The sequence below is a fragment of the Molothrus ater genome, chromosome 12 (genome assembly GCF_012460135.2).
Source record: "Molothrus ater isolate BHLD 08-10-18 breed brown headed cowbird chromosome 12, BPBGC_Mater_1.1, whole genome shotgun sequence".
Taxonomy (NCBI): Eukaryota; Metazoa; Chordata; class Aves; order Passeriformes; family Icteridae; genus Molothrus; species Molothrus ater.
In genome coordinates, this window is record NC_050489.2 from 14,603,161 (window position 1) to 14,625,319 (window position 22,159).

The 22,159-nt window shown below is 51.8% G+C and overlaps 1 protein-coding gene across 3 annotated transcripts in view; it reads right to left on the reverse strand.

Annotated features, from left to right (window-relative positions):
• CPNE2 (copine 2) overlaps nt 1–22,159 on the reverse strand; it is a 47,068-nt gene that overhangs the window by 16,396 nt on the left and 8,513 nt on the right. For 2 of the 3 annotated variants that reach the window (XM_036390062.2, XM_036390063.2), the window contains exons 2-6: nt 17,618–17,814; nt 12,379–12,558; nt 9,350–9,424; nt 6,561–6,632; nt 3,008–3,091 (exon numbers count right to left, since the gene is read on the reverse strand). In XM_036390062.2, coding sequence (XP_036245955.1) covers nt 3,008–3,091; nt 6,561–6,632; nt 9,350–9,424; nt 12,379–12,558; nt 17,618–17,785 — 579 coding nt within the window. In that variant the 5' untranslated portion in view covers nt 17,786–17,814. Of the gene's footprint in view, nt 1–3,007; nt 3,092–6,560; nt 6,633–9,349; nt 9,425–12,378; nt 12,559–17,617; nt 17,974–22,159 lie in introns of those variants that run through there. The other variant, XM_054516111.1, reaches the window with a different exon arrangement.

Below are 22,159 nucleotides of genomic sequence, written 5' to 3' on the forward strand. Positions count from 1 at the left end.
TCCAAGAGTGACCCTGAAGCAGCTCTTGGTGGACAAGGCCAGGCAAGCTGTCCCAGCTCTCTCCTGCCTCCATAATTGAGACACAGCAGATGTGCTGGTCTCAGGCTGCAGCAGGTGTGAGTTAAACCAGGTTTGTTTTCATTGTGCTGGGTGATTGATCCACCCATGGGAGCAATTAAGGAAATCTGCCTGAGAGAACAGCTGTGGCACACTGGGCAGCACGGGCACAGCAATGCCTGAGCACGGGCACAGCCACTCACTGCACAACCCCCAGGCCAGCAGCTGCCATTTCTGCCCTCTGCATCCTCTGCTTGCCCCCTGCTCATTGCTTAGAGCCCCCCAGCACCCAAACACAGCCTGAATCCATCTGGGCTCTGACCACTGAGAAGATGGAGCAGCAAGATGCTGCAAGCAGCCTTGGAAAGCCAAATCAGCCCGGGGCACATTAAGCTCTCTTGTCTCATCTGTGTAACATCTGCTGCCTGGGCTGGAGAAATATTAATTGATGCTTTTTGACATTTCCTGAGAGAATGCAATTGCTTAGTAGAAACCTGAGCAAACTGGAGCGGGCTCCAGGCACATGCTGTGAACATCAGAGGTGCCTGCAGGGCAGGCAAAGATCCCTTTTCACAAAGGTGTGGTGCTTACAAAGAGAGATTCGCAGGGATGTTCAGAAAGTCAGGCACAGGCAGCAAATTAACCCTTTTCTGTTTGAGGCAGCAAATTAACCCTTTTCTGTGCAAGGCAGCAAATTAACCCTTTTCTGTGCGAGGCAACCAGGGGGGATTCTGGTGTGAAGGACCTTGGATCTCTGCAGCTGGGACAGTCACTGCACAGAGCAGGGAGGAAGAGATCCATGGCTGCTGCTGCTGTGGGCAAACAGCTGCACAGCACCTGGGATCCTGTTTGAGAGCCAGGCTCTTCCTGAGAGTGGGGGAAACCCTGACACGGCAGGAACAGCTCAGCTGAATTTGTAAACACCTAAACACCTCCTCCAGGAGCCTAGGAGAGCAGGGGGTGCCCACACATCCCAAAATGCTGCCTGGTCACCAGGGTGGGTGGGGCAGGATCCAGAGTTCCAGCTGAGCCTTCATTCACATCTGTGCTTGGACAACAAGCTGCAGCAGAGCATCCCTCCTGCCCTGTCACACCTGCCCTGTCACACCTGCCCTGTCTGCTGGGGCAGGGGAAATGCCAGCATCACACTGAAAGCTGGGTCTATTCCTGCACTGGAAGCTGCAGGAATGGAGAATTTTATTTCTTCATATCCAGCCTCAAAGCACAAAGATGGTCACAGTACCATAGAATGGTTTGGGTTGGAAGGGGCCTTGAAGATCATCCAGTTCCAGTCCCCCACCATGGGCAGGGACACCTTTCACTAGACCAGGATGCTTCCAAACCCATCCAACCTGGCCTTGGACTCTTCCAGGGATGGGTCACCTACCATGGTACCCCTCTCAGGGCAGCTGGATGTATGCAGGGCTGGGAAGGTGGAGGCAGTTGGAGCATCCATTACTCAAAAGAAAACTTGTCTAGACCTTGATCCAGTGAGACAGGACAATGGGCAGCAACTCAGAGGAAACACCAGTACAGACATCTGCTCCCCACAAACCTTTTAGAGGCTTTTAGAGATCCCAGCAATGGCTGGTGCACAGTCACCTCCCCATGCCTCTTCCAGAAGGAAGGGCTGGGGGCCACTCCAAACCCCCACATCTGAGAAACACATCTTGTTGAGTCAAAGCCCAGCTACACACACTGAATCATGAGGGGAAAAACAAGTAAGGTCCCAGCCTGCTCCCACAAGAGAAATACTAAGGCTGATGTGAGCTAAATATGCATGGAAAGGTGTGTGGGAAAGCACCAGAAAATAAACAGCAGAGCTGAGGTTGTAAGGATGGCCTGGATTGGTACCACAGGACACAAGGCATTGCCCACATCCTGGTGCTCACGTGCCTGTGGGTGTGTGAGGGAAGGAAATCCTCATGGACTTTGCACAGAAGTGGTAAAACCAAACATATGGAGAGACTTTGTAAACAAACACCACTTTCTCCTTCCACCTGAGCTCCCCCTGTGTTTTGTTACAGCCATTTCCTGTGATGGTACAACTCCTTAACCAGGCTTTGAGGGGCACAAGAAAAGGGATGGAGAAAGAAGGGGGTGAGATGGAGCTCTCTTCCTCTGCCATGGAAGCTGCTGTGAGTCCCCCCATCGAGTGATTCCCCCTCCCCTCTCTGCCAGCTGCCAGGAACTATGTACAAACTAAAAAGAGCCTTGAAACAAGCTCTGAGGAGAAGAAAGCAAGCCGTTGAAAAGTACTTATTAGTCCATTGTTAAAGCAAAATCCAGCCTTTTTCTCCCTGCCTATGCTGTGCCTGGTATTCCTGACACCACTGGCTTTAGCAGCTTGAGAAGTGACCAGCTGAGACCAAATTAGCACAGCAGGTATAAATGAGGGAGAGGAGGGGTCAGCTGGCCCTGCTCACACCCACCAAGACCCTGGTACAGCTCTCTGCCTCCCTGGCTGTGGCTCTGGCTCATGAGAGACATGGGGAGGGTGCTCCTGCACTGAAACTGGAGGTGCCTCAACACCCAGCTTAGGTGGAGGTGGGGAAAAAGCTCATTTTAACCTTTCCCCACCTCACACCACCTCTCTCCACCACCTCCCCAGGTCACAGCTCATCCTGATGCTCCTGAAAGTGGAGGGAGAGTGGCCCAGAGCTCGGTCTAAGCCCAGGACTGGGGATTATCACGGGCTTCAAGACCATCTCCTTCTCTGCATTCTGGATACAGCAGTGCACAGAAAATATTTCAGGACTTTGCTGGCCCCAGTGAACCTTCATCTGCTGGAGTCCAGCAGCCTCAGTTGGACACCAGGAAGCAAGCTGTGAGGTTCTGAAATCCCTGGATCCCACCCTGCTCTACAGGCAATGGATAACTCCATGAAGGGCAAGAGGAGCTGATGTGAGGATGGAGGTGTCTCAGCAGCTCAGGTTGGAGTTTTGCTCACCTCTGTTCTGTGAACCAGCATCCACTTCCCATCATCACCTGGCTTATAAAACTCCAAGAAGGGGTCTGACTTCCCAAAAAGGTCCTGGAGGGAGAAGAACAGGATGGGTTACATGGTGCTCTGCAAGCAGCAGAGGTCCAAGGGAGATGTTTCTGTGTCACTGCCAGCCCTGCAGACACTCTCCTGTCCTCGTGGGGCCAGGTCAGGCACTCTGGCAAACAGGCAGCACCCACAGGCAGTGTCCTGGCTGTGTGAATTCCTGGCTGTGTGAATCCTCTGGATTTCCTCAGCACATTTTGTGAGCTGGGTGTGTTGGCACCCCAGCGTGTGCCTGTACCCAATGAGCTTTCTGGACACAGATGCCACAGAAAACAGCCCCAGCTGGGAGGCAGCTGCATTTGGGCTTGGAAAAACATCCAAAGCCTCAGAGGAAAACCAGAATTTTGAAGTGCATGTCTTGGGGGAGAAAGGAAGAAAATCCACCCTCCTACACACAGCAGCAAAGCATAAGCAGAGGAAGTCTTTAAGGAGCGAGCTGCCCTGGTGTTGACAGGGATCATGTAACACCCTGAGCAAGGCAGCCCTGAGTCAGTGTGTGCTGCCTCTGCTGCCAGCATCTCCTCAGATAATCCCCCCACAAAGGCTCTGCTTTGTGGGAACGTGCACACACACCCCTCTGCTGGGATCAGCTCGGGGGCTGCCTCGGGAGGAGGAAGGCACCGACGGGGAAACTCCAGCTTTTCTAGGCAGAGCTTCATTCCCATTCAGAAAAAAACCCAAGGAGTTGCTAAGAAGAAACCAAATCCCAAATATTCCAGACAATCTATGGAGAATTTAAGTTATTTCAGTTGGGTTTTCCTCCTAGAGGAGGGTGGGTGTCTGAATCCTTCAAAGAGCTGGAGGAACTTTTTATGGGTTTGTGCTTCTGAGTGATGCAGTGGGGATGTGAGGGGCTGTGCATGGGGAAGGGGGAAACGTGGACACTCCAGGACCTCCTGTCCACAGCAAGCCCAGGAGATGGCAGCTGGGATGCACATGGGTTCTAATGATGCCCCAGCAGAAAATCCATCAACATTTCCATCTAAATCCTGTTTCTGAAGCCAGCCAGAAAAGTAAATCACTGCAAAGTGTTTTGGCTTGGGGAAACTACAACTTGCTTCAGTCAAAATTCTTCTGCAGAGAAGCAGACCATAAAGGCTCTCTGGTGAGATGAGGCTATTTTTTTCCCTACCCTTTTTCACACATTTGTAGGCTAGAAACACAAGCCATTCCATCTGCAGCTTTGTGGCTATAGCACAGCTCTGATCCCTCACCCACCACCTGGGCTTGGCACTTGCAGGCTTCTCAGATGGATTAAAGAACCAGTGGTGGGTACCTGACCCTGCCTGTGCTGGCTTAAGCTCCCACCAAGGCAGCTTCAGGAGCAGCAGCAGCAGCCCAGCGTGGGCTGGTGGAGGCTCTGGGGAGCTTTGAAGGATTTGCTGCCATCCCACGTGCATCAGCCTGGCTTGCAAGTCCAGTCGGCCTTGTTCTCTTCAAAGCAGGGTGGGAGATGCCTCCAAGCCACAAGATTGTGGGCTGCTATTTTAAAACATCAAACCCACCCACATCTCACCCCTGCAAACCTGGCAGGAGGTGGAAACTGAGCAACCAAAGGAGCTCAGCAGACCGGATCGATCTGCAAATCGATCCAAGAAGTGAAATGATCCAAACTGGTTTAAAACACTATGGAGAAGGAGGGTGGAGCTGGCACCTCCAGCAGATACAGCTCCCTAAATCACAGATACAGCTCCCTAAATCACAGCTTCCAGCAGCAGCTCTGGCTTGTAGCACTTGCTGTCCCCCAGCCATGCTGAAGCATCACTGCCCTCCTGCTGTCCCCACTGCTGTGGTGGCACAGACGGCCCTGGGCTCCACGTGCCTGGCCCCAGGTGGAAATGCCTCCTCTTCTGCAAGATATTTTATCTTTCAACAACTCTCCCAAGAACTGATCATAAGGTATGAGAGCCCCAGGCTGAATTTGCTGCTGACATGCTTTGCAGTTTCAACATTTACATCAAGGTAGTGAGATGCAGGTGGAGAGGATGGGATGTGATGGGGAGGAGGACCTGCCTGCAGCCTCAAAGAGATCCCAGCCTCAGGGCAGCCATGGCAGAAGGAGCTGCCTGGGGCTGAGCACTGCTCCAGGCTGGGCTTGTGGCACAGCTGCCAGTAAGGGATGAGCACAGCTTCAGCTTGGTGTGTGCACTGAAGATGATCCCTGACCCCACCACAAAGTCCTGTGAGATCCAGTCCCTCCCTATAATGTCTGAGCCTGTAGCTGTGCTCCCAGCTCCATGCTCTGTGGTACAGGATGCTGCAACTCCCCAGGCTGCAACCTTAGCCTTGGTTTTCTTTTGTTTATTCAATTTTCCACTGTCTTTCCTAACCTTAAACAAGTTTTACCCAGCTCCCACAGCTCCATTTCAACCATAACCAAAAATGACACAAAAATATTGTTTTTCATCCAATATCCTTGTTCAAGAGCCATTTTAATTTGCATTAAGTGACCTGAGCATCCTTTGCTCATAAGCAGGGCTTTGAGCACTGCAGCTCTGTCCTGCAGCATGGGAATTGGCAAAGAACCCTTGTCAGCTCTTGGTGACAGCAAGTGGTCACTGAGCACAACCTTTCTGCTGACACCTACAGATGAAATTGAGCTGTTTGTTACCTCCTAACTGGAGCATTTGGCTCCTTGCACTAGGCAGGGTAAGTAGAAGGGTAGAAAACAGCCACTTCCAACAGGTGGGAAAAACATCTTGGATAAACCAGATACCCACTGAATTTTAACAACAGGACTGGGTGAGCCCCATCTTCTGCCCCAGCAAATACCCTCCTGCCTGGCTGCTTGCTTTACCCTGTTTTCAAAGAAACCCAGGGCCATCCTGCCAATAAAACAAGCTCTGGAGAGACTAGGAAAAAGGAAAAAATAATATTCCCATGGATTGCTTAGCAACAGGAGTGGTTCAAGAGGAATAGCTCTGGTTGCCTGGTAAATAAGGTCAGAAGATGCTGTTCAGAGAGGCTTTAAGAATGTTTCCTGTGCATCACATCCAAAGCAAAGCTCCTGTGCTCCCTGTCCCTGTGAGATCCTCACTTCCTGGGAGAGGACAGGCCCTACACTTTGATGCAGAAGCAGATCTTTGCCCCGTTTCCAGAGGGGCTGAAGGTGACAAGCCAGGAGCTCTCAGCTCATGGAGTCAAGGGTCATCAAAACTTCCAGCTCTGTCAGGAGGCAATTCCAAAAGCTGCCACTGAGGCAGTAAATGTGCTGTCTCTGAGACATGCTGATACACACAGAATCCTTCCACCTGGAGATGTGTGATGATGAATAGTGACAACAGGGAAACTGAGGCACAGCTGTGCCCAGCAGCCAGAGGATCTTGCCCAGTTTCATCCTTAAGTTTTCTCCAGTGGGACTGCTTTCTGTCACTGCTAGACCCAAAGCAGAGATTTCTTTAGATCCCAAGGGCAGAAATTTAACATGGCATCCCCCAGACACAGCTCCACTCACCTTTTTATCCAGTTTTCTGCCAGCCATGCTCAGAGTAATCACCCTGTTATCTGAGAGCTCCTGGGCAGCTATCTGAAAGACAAGGGAAGGCTGCATTCATTTTCAGCATAAAAAACTATGTTTCTTGTAAAAAACACAACCCCTTTCTTGAGTGTTATGCTGGACTTGGTCTCACATGGCTTTTCTGCACTAGGGCTCCTTCAGGACCTCCAAGGAGGAGAAGCCTCCAAGGACTGAGCCAAGAGGAAGGAGAAGCCATCTGAACCCTTGCCAGCAAGATGTGCCACCTCATCCTCCACGTCCTGGGCTCGGCATGGCAAAAACATCCTTAGGGGAACATTTCCCTCAGGGGAAATGCTGGTGGAAGCCAGGACTTGAGCCATGTCTCCAGATGAGCTCCTGGTAAGGCAGCCCCAAGGACGAAGAGCCCACGAGTGCTCCTGAGGAGCTGCAGCAGGCAGGAGCACAGCCCAGACCCCTTCAGCTGGAGAGACTTCATTCCCACATGCTCCAGAAGGGCTTTGGCTGCCAGCCCCCAGTGGGCCAGTTTTGTCTGGAATGTGGTCTAATCAGTCTCTTGGTATTTTAAAGGAATGTTTATAACAAAACCCCACATTTATTCGCTTTTATTACAAGCCATTTTCTGAATCACTTGTCTTTTTTTTCCTGCCCAAGCATCTGCTCTTCACCTCTCCTTTCTCTGATCTCTTGAGGTGGGCTGAGCTGTTCCCCAGCATTTCCAGCTGCATCCCCCTTCTCCCAGGGCAGGAGCCAGCACCAGGACAGCCAGGAACACAGCCTGGACATTGTCCTTGTGCATGTGCAGTGTCCCAAGCATGGTTGCTTCCTGGCTCTCACAAGGGGCTGTCCTGCCCTGAAATCACACAGTGTCATTACACCAAGGCTTCGAGAAAAACTTGCAGAACTCCAGGGGACAATTTTCTACAGAAGGAGCAATCAGAGGGTTATTGGCACTTAGGAGAGCTGGGGAGGTGGCAGAGATGAGGAGGCAGAGATGCAGCTCCTGCATCTGCCTGGGCAGCTGAGGGGATGAGCCACAGCTCCTGGGCAACCTCCTGGCCTTCCCATGGTGGACACAACTCTTTGGTGCACAGAGGAGCCACATGAACCCCAGTTTTCCCCTCTGCTCCATACAGGAGTTCCCTATTGCCATGCCATGGAATTACTTTTCTCTCCCACCTAATCCCTGGCAGGTGTAAGCAGTCACCAAAACCAGCAGGAGGAAGAGAAACTGCAGGGAAGAGGATGAAATCTGCCCTTTCCTCAGCCCCACAAACGCATGTCCAGCTGGAATCCAGCACTTTGGGGCTCCTGTAGGCTATGTAAAAACCAGGCTGTGCAGACAGGCCAGGAATGTCCTTGTGCCATCCTGTCACAGTTGCTGGTGGCATCTTCTCTTGGCCAGCATGGACAGTAGCAACATCCCCACCACTATGTCCAGCACAGGGGTGCAGCAAGATTTTAAAATTGACTTCTACAAACACAGAATTTTGCTTTGGGATCCCCTCTCTTCAAACTCAGTCCCATGTGTTCAGCCAAGGCTCTTCAGCTGCATTCACCTGTGTGGCATCTCAGCCAGGAAAATGGATAGCTGGGCACAACTGAAGGGAATGAGGACAAGGAAGTCAGGCTTAGGCTCCAAACTCCCTGGAGCCTGCTCCTCCAGTGGTGTCCATGGCCTGTTCTCCAGCACTGCACCAAGGGAAAGGTGCCCACACACACAGCCCTGATGTCATCACCCACGCCAGGCCAGGACAAAAAAAACCCAGATCAAGAAATCATATCAGTTCTACAAAATGAAGCAGATGCCTCTGCCCCTTGGATGTTTAATGGCACATTAGTGACACAACAGGACCTTCCTTTCTCTAAAGCATGTAACCTTTGAACTTGGCTGGAAACTTTTCCAGCTCTTCCCACTCAAGCAGCAGATGGGATGTGAGAGCCCTGGGAATGGCCCCACTTCTGAACCTCACTGTGGCTTTTCCCCTTGCATTTAAAGACTAACTGCAGCAATTAGGAGAGAAAAATATCTTCCCCTAAAGCAAACAGAACGGAGATGCAGCAGGTCCCAGGCTTTTAAACCTCTCTAGTGCTTTTAAACCTGACAGAAGTTTAACTCCTTGCTGGCCTTTCCTTCCACAACTTTGCAGCCCAGCTGCACATTTCACAAAACCCATAACACAGCAGAGATCCAAAAATGATGGGAGCTGAGGTAAGACAGAAACACACCTAAATTTAGTCTCTTCTTTTTCAAAAAGAACATTGCTGAAGAGATCCACAGCAGGAAGGCCACTGCCCGAAGGGGTCTGGATCAGAAGCAGTGGCTGTTGCCATGAGAGTTGTTGCCATGGCACATCCTCATCCTACAAACAAAATCACCCATCCCTGCAAAAGGAATGAGCCCTATTACCTGTCACTGCACCAGAGAGGTCTGAGCAGGCGCCTTCTACCAGATAACAAACAACGGCAGCACAGATTTACTTTGTACTTCTGCAGATTGAGGCATTTTGTATTTCTGAGACTGAAGCAGAAGTTGAAGACTCACAGTGCTAAGAACAGGACAGACACTGAGCAAGATCCTGTCCCAAATAAACTGTCCTGTCCCAAATAAACTGTCCTCCAAACAGACCAAAGTGGCCAGGAAAACAAGAGGCAAAGGGAAACATATTCAAGAGATTCACCCCAATCTCCTGGAGCCCCTGTGAGTGCCCTGCCTTGCCCCCATCCACCTTCAGAGGCCCAGCAGCAACACAAAGGAGCCAACCTACCGTGATCATGCCCTTCCCAGCTGGCTTGCCATTCCCCAGGAGGAGAGTCCGTGTTATTTTCTTGCTGGAGACAATCTAGAGAAGCCAAAGACAATAAAGCCATGATTGTACAAGTGATCAAAAGCAGACTCATAAGCAACTGATCATTGCTCATGTTGGTTAATTCAGATTCATTTGCAGGAGTAGAAGAAAGGCACCAATATGCAGGGATGGCTGTGAGAGTGGGAATACCACCAGTGACACCCCAGCCCTCAGGGAACCCAGGGACCAGGGGGGGAGATCAGTGGGTCCTCACACAGACAGAACCACTGCAATTTGATCCCAGCAACATCACCACTCACTCCCTCAAGGCCCATTTCACACACTTCTACCACGACCCCTGCTAGCCCCTTGATTGCAGGACATGTTTCCATGGGTGGATCCTGATTAAAGCTGGATGCTCTCCCCCAGCATCATTCTGAGCACCCCCTGAGCAGGGACAGCACCCCCAAAGGCATGCAAAGTTCTTCCCTTCACTTCTGGTTTGTAACAGGACAGACAGAATAAACTGGGAAATTAATTAAACCCTGAGATCTTTCCCAGCTCAGTGAGTTTCAGTCTCCTTCAGATCTGGAGAACCTGTAATTTTTCCTTATGAGGTGCAGATAACCCACATGGAGATCCAGCAACCTGCTGGAGCCACCTGTGCCCTGATCCCACATCCAGTGTGACCCCTTGAGTCTGGATGAGCTTTAAAGGTCCCTTTCCACCCAAACCATTCTGTGATCCTGATTCTTGCAATTTCAAAGCAAAAACCCTTTACATTTGTGAGGAGCCAGCCAAGTCCCAGTGCTTTTGGTGCACAGGAATCACCAGGCAGTGTAACCAGATCTTTGTGCCACACTGGGAACAGGCAGGACAAACCTCACAGCCCTGGCTACAGAAACCATGGACACCCTCCAGCCTGGAGTCTGATCCCTGCTGCATTTCCTTTGGCCACAGAGGTCATAACAGGCCTGGGAATGATCCAGGCCTCCTTTTAAATCCTACTACAGACCTCATCAGCTGCACTAAGCAACCTGGCTGATCTGACTGAGCTCCAGTGCAAACTCAGAACTGAAAAGTCAGATTCTCACTGCCCAGTTATTGGTGCCCACAGCTGTTCTCTGCTTCTGGCAGCTCATGGAAACATCTCACCAAGCAAATTCCAACCCTCAGGAAACCCAAGGCAGGGTGGCTGAACCCACAAGCCCCCATGCACTTTGCTTCATTCCTCTCCTCACCCTGCACAAGTGCCACCCCTCCTGCCCACCTCTGCTCCACAGCTGGGCTGTGCTGCCAGCCCATGCTGGCCACAGGGAGAGGAGGCAAACAGGACTTCAGGGGAAAAAGGGAAATTAAAAGATTCCTCCATTCCAAGCTGGTGTCCTGTTGAGGACTAAATGTCACCAAGAAGCTGATGTTGGAACTGCTGCAAAAACTGGGCACAGGTCAAGTTCTCCATTGCAGAGTGGAAATACTGGGGGTAAGCTTGCAGAATTGCAAGCTCTCTTCTTCCTGACAGGCTAAACCCATTGGCTGTGCCCAAATACACAGCAGACAGTGATGCCACCATGGCAAAACCATCAGCTGCTCTGAGAGAGCCCCTGGATGTGAGACCTGCCAGCACCTGCCCATCCCCAGCATCAGCACAGCCCAGGAGGGTCTGTGCAGGCTCCTCTCTGACCAGTCACCTTCCCAAGCACCAGAAGGGCTGAGACCATCTGGGAGACCCAACAAGCAGGAGAAGATGGTTCAGACCCTTCCACCTTCCTCCCCACTGCACATGGATAATGTTCTTCCCCAACAAGAGCCTGCAGAGCCCTGGGCTGCTGCAGAGCCACACTCAGGAACAGCAAGGTTCCAGCTGTGTCCTTATGTCCATGAATTCTCCGCTTCCACCAAGACATGACTTTCTCAAGCAGCCCTTGCTGAGCTGCCCCACTCTGGATGTGTTTCAGCACAGCAGAACTAACAGTAAAGGATGGGTTTAAGCTGAACCACTGAACACAGGCCAGAGCTGCTGCCTGCACCGTCTCTAAACTTCTGCAGGAGCAGAATTAGGTCATCACAGACCACTTCCAAAATTCCAGTCATTAACTTCAAACCCTGTAAATGTCAGTGCTCTTCTAACCTGTCAAGCTCTTGAGCTGGCAGTGGTAAAGCCCCTGGTGCTGCCTGCCACATGCAGTGCCATGCTGCACTCTGTGAGCGAAGCAACTGTGCTCATGAGCCTCCCTGAGCACCTTGGGCTCCCTCCCCATGCTGACCCACCTATTACAGCACCTCCTTCCTGCCCAGTCCCAGCACTGAGCACTACAGAAGCAGTTTCTCCCAGCCTCTGCATTTGTGCCAGGTACCACAGCAGCCCTCAGCTGCTGGATGCTGCAAAAAGATGGAAAAAATCCCCCTCATTCCCAGCTTCTGAGCCAGAGGACAAAGACATTTGGAGAATGCAGCTGCCAGCTTCTAACAGGGTCTGGGCTCATGAATGAAAAGACCTTCCAAAAACTTATAAATCACATTGTGTCCCAAAAGCTTTTCCACAGGAAGAGCAGAAGACACATTCCAGCACCAACATGCTCAAGCAGGAGGAATGTTTTGCTACACAACAGCGATGGACAAAACTTTCAGAAAGAGAAAACCCAAACTGTGAAAGAAAGGCAGACTACATGCATCCTAACTTTAAATATCTGGAAGTTTCCCAAGCCTAAACTGGGCCCTTATACTATACCCCATGGTGAAGACAGAGCCAGAAGCTTCCAGCTGATGTCCCTTTGCCAGCACCAGCAGAAACCACACCATGATTAGCTCAGACTGGAGCAAGCAGACATTCCCTAATGTGCAACAGCTCAACCTCAACAGCTGAAGGGTGACAAGCAAATCACATTTGTCCTTCCAGGAAGGAGCCAGAGAACTTGCATGGGGTGAGAAGAACAGCTGCCACCTCACCACATCCCCGTGTCTGATGTGTTTTGGGGTCCCCTTTGCTGCAGGGACCCCAGACCCACCGTGCCCAGGGTGCAGGAGAACTCGCCCAGGAAATCGTGCTCATACAGCTGTGTGCTTGACTTGTCCTGGTCAAACAGGGCAAACTTGAGCTTCTGCACCTCTTCAAAGTGGTAGTCAATGATGAACTTCTTGGCAAAAGCTGGGTTGAGGTTGTTCACAGCTGTCTCTGTCCTGTCCAGCTGCAGAGAAAAAGAGGCATTTAGGCAAGTGCATTTTACAGCTTTGTCACTGAAACTGAATTCAGCCAGAGCCACCCAGAAAGCCCATGGTGACCACCAGAATGAGCACAGCAAGCCCTCAGCAGAGCTGTCCCTAAACACAGGCTGTGACACCTGGGTGCACAAGCTGAGATCCATCTAAACACACAAGGGCACATCAGGCAGAGCTGCCTCCCGAGGATGGGGGGCATGGACACCCTCCCCACCCAACAGCCAGGATGGAAGTGCCCACCCAGCCAAGGCTCAGCATGGACTCGAGGATCACTGAAGCCAGAATTGCTTCATTTGCTTTAAGCCCTGTTCTCCCATGAGCTGAGGCTCTCACACACCTCTTATCCTCAGCAGACCCTCACAGCTGTAATGCCAAAATTGCTTCTTCTAGTCTGTGCAGCCAGCAACAAGGACAAGCAAAACAAGAAGTGTCATGAGCCAGCACACAACTTTCTAGCATTTCCCTCTGGAACTCAACCCAAAACATACATGTGGTTTTTTCTTTATTGGCCTTCCATAGATAAAAAGATAAAAAAACATCACCACAGTCCCTTTTTTCATAGATTTCATCAAGCATTAGTAGCAACAAGAGGCTGGAGGGGCCCAGAGACAAAACTTCAGTAGATATTGTCACCAAGAGCTGTTGCAAGCAGGCTGGAAGCAATGATGAACTGGAAGGGCAGGCACAGAGGGGAAATGGAGACTGGAAGAATGTGGGGAACCCACTGTCAGAGGGGAAACACCACAGCTCTCTGCAGCACCCCACAGCCAGGAGCAGGGAGAGGAGCAGAGGAAACTTGGCAGGCAGCTGGTGGAAGTGTGGGTTTACAGCACTGCATGGCACAGGTGGTCAGAAAGCCTTGTGGGAGCCAAAACACCATCCTGAGGACAGCCACAATGAGATCCTGGAATGCTGCTCTGCAGCAATGGAACTTTGGTCCCAGACCCCACAGCTCACACTGCAGGAAGGGTGGCAGCACCAGCAGGGTGCTGTGATGAGCTTGCACAAAGACAAACCCCCAGGATTTTGGCCAGAGTGTTAGAAACTGGGGAAACTGAGGCTGATGTATTTACTTCTGGAAGTCCCTGGGCAAGGAGAGTCTGAACTCTCATGTCAGAACCCATACTCCCTCCTAGGCATGCTAAAGGGCAAGTTTAGAGCCTGACATGCAAAATATCCTTGTGAAGCTGAAAGGGGCAGGAAGGGCAGGGGCAGCAGAGCCTGAGAGCTGAACAAGGAACACCAGAGCTGGGGGGGAATCCTGCAAAGCAAGCAGGAGCTCTGTCAGAAGAGCAGCAGATGGTATCATGTTGGTATCACTGCTCAGCCTGGAGATGATAAAGCTCTGGGGAGACCTCAGAGCAACTTCCAGCACGTAAATGGGTCCAAGAGAGCTGGAGAGGGACTTTGGACAAAGGTCTGGAGTGACAGGACCACGAGGGAATGGCTTCAAACTGACTAAGGGCAGGTGTAGATTAGATGTTCTGAAGAAATTCTTGCCTGTGAGGGTGGTGAGTCACTGGCACAGTTTGCCCAGAGAAGCTGTGGTTGCCTCATCCCTGGAGTGCTCCAGGCCAGGTTGGATGTGGCTCTGAGCAGCCTGGACTCGTGGAAGGTGTTATGACAGCACTGGCACTTTGCCACATCACCCTGTTATCCCAGGGTATGGTAACATGGATATTAAAAGAGAAGGAAACACAGGCACTGTCCAGTGTGATTTTATCAAAGCTGCTGCCCTCAGTGTCTGGAAAGACCATCCCATCTCCCTGTGGGGCAGCACAAAGCCTCTGGCCATGCTGTGACCCTGGCTGGCATTCCACCCTGTCCTGCAGCCAGGACACCCAGTTCTGGGCAAGGCTGTGCATCCCAGATCCAGGGCAAGACCTCTCTGGAAAGCAGCTGGCATCCCTGGGCAGCACCAACCAGGCTGTGGGACCGTGGGATGTCTGCCAGGGCTGCTGAGCCAGGAATAAGCAGAGCAGAAAAAGCCTCCAAAAAAAGAAAAAAAAAAAAAGAATAAAAAAGCAAGCAAACACATACCTTAGTCCCAAAGAAACTCATTCAGCACAGAAGGCAGGTTTGGAGGGGCTCAGTGGAAATGTGGTGAGTTTGCTATTTATACACCCAACCATCACGGGGCTTTTTGCAATTGCTCGCTTAGTCTGTCTTAATTGCCAAGAAACGACTGAAGTAAAGTAAATTTACTAAAGTAAATGCTGTGTTCCCAGAATAGCCACCTGCTGCACCCTAGGGAACCAAAGCCAGCAACACCAGTGGGCTGTGAGCTGGCCAGGGCCACACAGCTTCACACAAACCCTCTCTGCTGCCATCCCCTACCAAAGGAGCCTCTGCTCAGGGGTGAGCTGGACCAGGAGCAGAGGCACCCACAGCTCTGCTTCATTTCAGCTGCACAACACACACAAATCCCCCTCCAGCTCTCGGAGATGGGACTGCACAGGCAGCGGAGATGGATTTTAGGTCCTTCCATGTTCTTTGAATGACTGGGAAGCCAGGGACCAAGAGAAACCAGTCCTTTCACAGCCAGACCCCAGCCTGAAGGAGATAACTTGAGGTCCCATCTCCAGCTCTGTTCTGGAAGAAGTGGCTGAAGGAAGGGTATGAAAATCCCAGCCAGCTTGGGGTAAACTTGGGAGTGATGGGGCTTTCTTCAACCCCCAGATCCAACAGTTTAATCTCCTGCCCAGTGCCAGTGTGAAGCACAACAATATCCCCAGCTGGCAGCTGCACAAGGTTTGAGCTTTGGGTTGGTGGGTACAAGCCACCTCGCTGGTGACCATCACACATCCCTCACTGCCAGCAGCTCCTGCCATCCCCTTCAGATCTGCAGGAAAGAACAGGGCCTTTGCCACCAAAAAGCAGAAAAGCACAAGGGTTGGTAAGAGGCAGCCAGGCTAATTAAAAAAATCTGTTTGGATAAGAGCCTCAAAGGGCCACAAAGACAATTAGAGGGATGGAGTGGCTCTCCTGAGAGAAAAGGCTGAGAGCCTTGGGATTGCTCAGAAGACAGAAGGCTCAGGGGAGACCTTAGGACACCTGAAAGGGCTACAGGAGAGCTGGAGAGGGACTTCAGACAATGGCACAAAGTGACAGGGCGTGGGGAAATGGCTTCAAACTGACAGAGGGCAGGGTTAGATTGGGTGTTTGGAAGAAATTCTTCCCCATGAGGGTGGTGAGGCCCTGGCACAGACTATCCAGAGAAGCTGTGGCTGCCCCATCCCTGGAAGTGCTCAAGGCCAGGCTGATATGGCTTCAAGCAAGGGTCATGGCAGGGGGGTAGGAACGAGGTGATCTTTAGGTTCCTTCCCAAAGGATCCAGTCCACAATCCTATGATTTGGGAAATTGAGCACAAAACCAGGAAATCATCTCCAGCAGCAGCCCTTGTGCTCAGTGACTGCACTGGAGAGTCTTCCAGTGTTCAGGGGGAGGCTGGCTGGGACCTTCAGGCATCCCCAGCATGGGGAGGTGCTTCATGCCCCAACTGCCTGAAGTGCCAAGGGAAGCTGATGCTGAGGGTGCAGGACTGCCTGGATGACTCAGTGGCACAAAGGTAGCTGCAGGGCTGAGTCATGTGTCCCTTGTCCCTGTTCCTGGCACCACAGGTCAGCTCTTTCATGGCTTCTGTGAGATGACGTCACTGGGTAGAACATTTAAGCATCACCCATCTTCACTTCCCAGCCTGTGGTTTATTGTCCCTCCTCCCCCACTCCTCCAAGGCTGATTCACAAAGATTTTAAATTCCTATTAAGCTCAGTGAGACAAAATAATTGTATTTGGGAACAAATGTTACAGCTAGAAAGAACAGTGAGCAGAAATCTCCCTGCTGGCATCAGCTGGTGCCACAGCCCCACTGCCCAGCTCAGATCCAGCACCAGGGCTGGTGCCAAAGGAGGAGACCCACCACCACAACCAGGACCAAGGCCTGGGACATGTCCCTAATCTGGTGTGGAGGACAAAGGGGCAGTAGGCTGGGATGGGCTCCAATGAGCTTATTCTGTCCCCATTAGGGCAAGGGGCACATCTGTGTGGCCAAAATCACAGAGAACAAGGGGGTAGCTGTGAACCACGTGCCATCAGCTGCCAAGAGTCCACCCAACATCCCATCCAGCGAGGTTCTCATGGTCAATCCCACCTCTCCTGACCCTGCCTGGCACTCAGCCACGAGCCAAACCCACACAGCACCCCTGACACCTGTGAGTCAATGCCAGCAGTGTCCCCAAGGTGCCACTGGGCAGAGCTCAGAGGCACCAGCACACCACACCCCGTGCCAGCCCCTTCCAGCCCTGCTGACACCACCAGCAAGCTGCTGCTCAAGGCTCAGTCCCGTGCCTACCGTGCCAATTAGAAAGAAGCTAAAAATAGCAGAAGAAAAGAAAAACAAAAACCTAAAAGCAGCACACATTTGTATCGCATTGAAGGCTTTGGGATCAAAACCGCTGGACTGAGACATTACTGACAGAAAGAAAAATTCCTGAAAAGCACAATTAGGTCAGAGATGACACCTATCAAGGCTGGAAAGTCCATTAGTCTCATCCAGGCTGAAAAAAGTTAATTGCAGGCTGTGGCAAAGTGAGGTTTTCCCCTACACTCTCCCTGCTGAAGGTGAGATCACTGCTGAACACCTGAGGTGGTGCTGGCCATTCACCAGCTCCTTGGGCAAGAACCTGAATGAGAACACCTAATTTCCCATTTTGTTTGGTTTACATGATTTAAATCCCTCTATGCCCATTTTCTGCTGCACCCAGTGTGGGTGCCTGTATCCACCACATACCCATACTCTGCCTACCCTGCTCCCTCCCAGACCAAGCAGAATAAACCAGAAGTTGCAGTTAAAGCCAATGCCCAGCACAAAGCAGAAGGCACTGATGGGGGAAGGACCAGTTGTGACACAGAACAATTCACACTGGTGCCACACACAGCCTCAGGAGCACCAGGAAAGTCTCCACTCCTGCTCAGGGAGGCACGAGCAAACCACGGGAGGAACAAATATAAACATCAGCAGGACTTACCTCCACCCACTTCCCGTTGACTTCCATGAAGAGGACGCAGAAAGGGTCGGATTTGGAGGTGACGTCCCTGTCCAGGAGGTTCTGGCCGCAGATGGAGAGCTCGACTTTGCAGACACAGTACTGAGAGCCCACGGGCCCTGGCGGCGAGGGAGGCGCCGTGTACGCCATGGGCCCGGGGGACAGCAGCTCCTGGCACTCTGTGGGACAGCACAGGGACAAACCCCAGTGTGAGACAGCACAGGGACAAGCCTCAGTGTGGGACAGCACAGGGACAAACCCCAGGGTGAGACAGCACAGGGACAAACCCCAGTGTGGGACAGCACAGGGACAAACCTCAGTGTGGGACAGCACAGGGACAAACCTCAGTGTGGGACAGCACAGGCACAAACCTCAGTGTGGGACAGCACAGGGACAAACCCCAGGGTGAGACAGCACAGGGACAAACCTCAGTGTGGGACAGCACAGGGACAAACCTCAGTGTGGGACAGCACAGGGACAAACCCCAGTGTGGGACAGCACAGGGACAAACCTCAGCGTGGGACAGCACAGGGACAAACCCCAGTGTGGGACAGCACAGGGATAAACCTCAGTGTGGGACAGCACAGGGACAAACCTCAGCGTGGGACAGCACAGGGACAAACCCCAGTGTGAGACAGCACAGGGACAAGCCCCAGTGTGGGACAGCACAGGGACAAACCTCAGTGTGGGACAGCACAGGGACAAACCCCAGTGTGAGACAGCACAGGGACAAGCCCCAGTGTGGGACAGCACAGGGACAAACCTCAGTGTGGGACAGCACAGGGACAAACCTCAGTGTGAGACAGCACAGGGACAAACCCCAGTGTGGGACAGCACAGGGACAAACCCCAGTGTGGGACAGCACAGGGACAAACCTCAGTGTGGGACAGCACAGGCACAAACCTCAGTGTGGGACAGCACAGGCACAAACCTCAGTGCTGGGGACACCAAACCTCAGTGTGGGACAGCACAGGGACAAACCTCAGTGTGGGACAGCACAGGCACAAACCTCAGTGTGGGACAGCACAGGGACAAACCTCAGTGTGAGACAGCACAGGGACAAACCTCAGTGTGAGACAGCACAGGGACAAACCCCAGGGTGGGACAGCACAGGCACAAACCTCAGTGCTGGGGACACCAAACCTCAGTGTGGGACAGCACAGGGACAAGCCTCAGTGCTGGGGACACCAAACCTCCTGTCAGCACTGCTGAGAGGTGCTGCCACATTCCTCCTCACAGAGAAAAGCAAGGCACAACCCTTCTCAAAGATTTCTGAAATTCGCATTCTCTGAGCTTCAGAGAAAGAGAAAACACAGTTCTTATTACTTGCTGTGCTTGTGTTGTGCTAAAGTAGAATGCAATATGGAGATTGTTTAGCCAAAGTGAAGATGTTTTGTTTCCTTGGCCTATCAGGGCCAAGAGGATGTGTGGTGTGTGTGGACTGTCGGGTGACAGCCACGAAATTTTGTGCAGTGTGAGCAGTTGCGTGCAGAGTGAGTGCTTAACAGATTCAATTTAAATAAAATGTATATAGTATAGTACAATAAAGTAATTAATTGCTTTCTGATAGCTACAGAGTCCTCATCATCATTCTCTCTCCTGTGTCAGAGTTGCCTTTGGTTTACAGCAGAGCTGGGCACACACAGCGTGGCCACGGGCAGAGCCTCTTGCTCTGAGTTCCACAAGTGACCATGAGGCTCTCCTGGCTCCATCTCCCAGGTGTCCCAAGTGGAAGCCCAGCAGAGCATCCATGACCTAATGTGAGTTTGATCCATAAATAACAGATTTTTCAAAAAAAGGCAACATCTTATTCCCTCAATGGAGAGGGAACTCCCCAGCCTCTTCTTCCAGCATGCTGGGCTTTTGTTTGTGCTGAGGAGCCACACTCCCACACCATCTTTGAGCACAAACCTGATTGCTGTCTGTCTGTCTGTCCCCAGGCAACAGACCACAGACCTAAGCTACGAGGGGCAGACTTGAGCTCTGCTCTGCAAATCATCATAGGGAAAGGGGTGAGACGGTGAGGATGAGTATGATGCAGAGCAGCTCCAGCCCTCAATCAGCCCCATCTCCACCCAGCTCCCAGGGCCAGCACAGAACACTGGCTCTGGCAGCAGGTAAAAAGTGGCAATAGTTGTTTCAGAGCAGTGAAGGCACATGTGACAAGCACTGCATGACCTGGAGCATGATTTACAGGGCCCTGACTAAAAATCCATTTAAAATCTTATCAGAAGCCTGCTACCAAAGCCATTTTGCAGAGATAAATGGGTTTTATACCATTATTAGTGCAAAACCTCATCCCACAGGACAGTCTTGACTTCTGATATGCATTTTACTTGTCATGAATCACCAGTGGTCTTCAATGGAGAAGAAGGGGGAGAAAAAAAGAAGAAAAAAAGCATTTTTAGATTAATTTACACTAACAAAATTTTGTGGCTATTTTTGCTAGTGGACAGTGAGCCCTTCTCAGCAGCTGCTTCAATATTTTTTATCTTCTTTTTCAAGAGTGGCTCCTAGCTCATCCACTTTATCTGAAGCCCTCAAACATTGCCTTCTCCACCTTGATAAACCATCTGCTTCTATTTGGCATTGAAACCCCAATTAATATTATCTATTTGTTTTGCCTGGGTATGAGTATTTACAAGCCCTTGTGCTGCCAGGAGCTGGGCTGCTGCCCTTTTCCCTTGCAGCTCAGCTTCCCAGCTGGAATGGGGAAGGAGGGCAGGGATAGGGTGATCCCAGCAGGGCTGTGGAAGGAGCTCTGGGCTCACCACCAGCTGTCCTGAGCGCTCAGCCCTGCTGCAAGGAATTCTGGGCAGAAAACAGCTCCAGCTCCCAAGGCTTGGAGCCTTCTTCTTCTGCCTGCCAAGATCTCTGCTTGGCACTAAGTCACCAGAAACAAGCCTGGTTTTAACCCCACCAGTAAACAAAAGCTCTTCACCCCAGACTGCTGCTCAGGCAAAGAGTGGTACAACCATCTCAGCTCCATAGGAACTCAGAAACTTCTCCAGAAGAAGGAAAACCCCGTCCCTGGCTGCAGACACTGGTGTGCATCACCAAAACAGCACCCACATCCCTCTCCCAAGCTCCCCCTTGCCTAGACCCAGCCTGTCTGGTGCCATCACCCCCTGTGCAAGCAGGTGGGCTCTTACAGAAATCATGGATCATCCCAAAGGATCTCCTGTTCCCTGGGATGGACACAGCAGAATTTTGCATGGTATCACTGCTGGGTGTCAGTACTTCTGTGTCTGTTTCAAATATGCCTGGTATTGGCCATGAAAAGAAATTATTTCTTTAATGAGAGGAGATCACTGAATTTAGGACACTATTAAGATTAAGACACCCCCTCCCCCAAATGTTTCTTCACCCCAGACTGCTGCTCAGGGAAGAGCACAGCAGGACAGGGCCAGAACAGTGGCAGGGTCACACCCAAATGGTGGCACTGTCACACCAGCACCGTGGCACTGTCACACCAGCACGGTGGCACATGTGGGAAACCTTCCATCTACTGCAGCCTCAAGGAGGAACACGTGGAGAAGCAGAAGCCCTCATGGCTCATCCACCATGGCTGGGGACCAGCCCCAGGGTGCCCATCCCTGTTCTGCTCCACCCAAGCCCATGTTGCCAGCTGCAGCTAAAGTGAAGATTTTACTTCATTAATTTTCTTTGATGCACTGATCATGTAATCAATGTCCTAAAATAGCCAAGCCTGTTCTATTTATGCTGCTGTCTGTCTACTACTCCCTCTGAGAAGCAAACGTGGGGCAGCTGTGCTGGCATGGACCTGGTCCTGCCAGAGCAGGGAGATCTGGGCTGGGTTTTTCCATCTCCCCTTCCCCCAGATCTCAGTGCAGTCTCATAAAAAGCAGAGGCAGCAAGTGACTCAGTGGAAAAACCTTTTTTCCCAGGGCTGGCAGACACCAAAACATCCTCTTGGTGCACAGCACATCACCCATACTCCAGCCCCTGAGCTCAGCCTGTCTGGCTCCCCAGGGTGGGCATGGTCACAGGCACTGGGATGAGGAGATGGCCAGCACCAGCCAGAGCAAACCCTGGGAAGCCACCTCTCCTGCCATGGATCCAGCACCTTCCTCTTGCTACACCAGCATGGATCCAGCACCTTCACAGGGCCAGGTGTGGGTGCAGCCCCTGCTGCCTCAGCATCAGCTCAGAGGCTTCACATCTGAGGCACCATCAGTGAGCCAGCACCATCCTAACACCCCACAAAAGCTTTAAATTCAGGGGGTATTTGAGCTGGCACAGGAAGAGTCAGTGTGCCATCATCTGCATTCCAGCCTCTCCTCCGTTTTTGTTCTCCTCTCCCCACATTTGCTACCCTGAACAAAGTCCTGTGGCTGGCTCAGCATCTGCAGCCAAACATTGTCCTGTGCTCCATCCCAGCTGCCAGCTCCAGCACACACACGTGGTGTCCCAAGGGAACACAGCCAGGTTACCCAGGAGGGCTCTCAGGGATGAGCCTGAGGCTTTGGCTGCCCCAGGGTCCCTCTGCTATCAGGAGGTGTC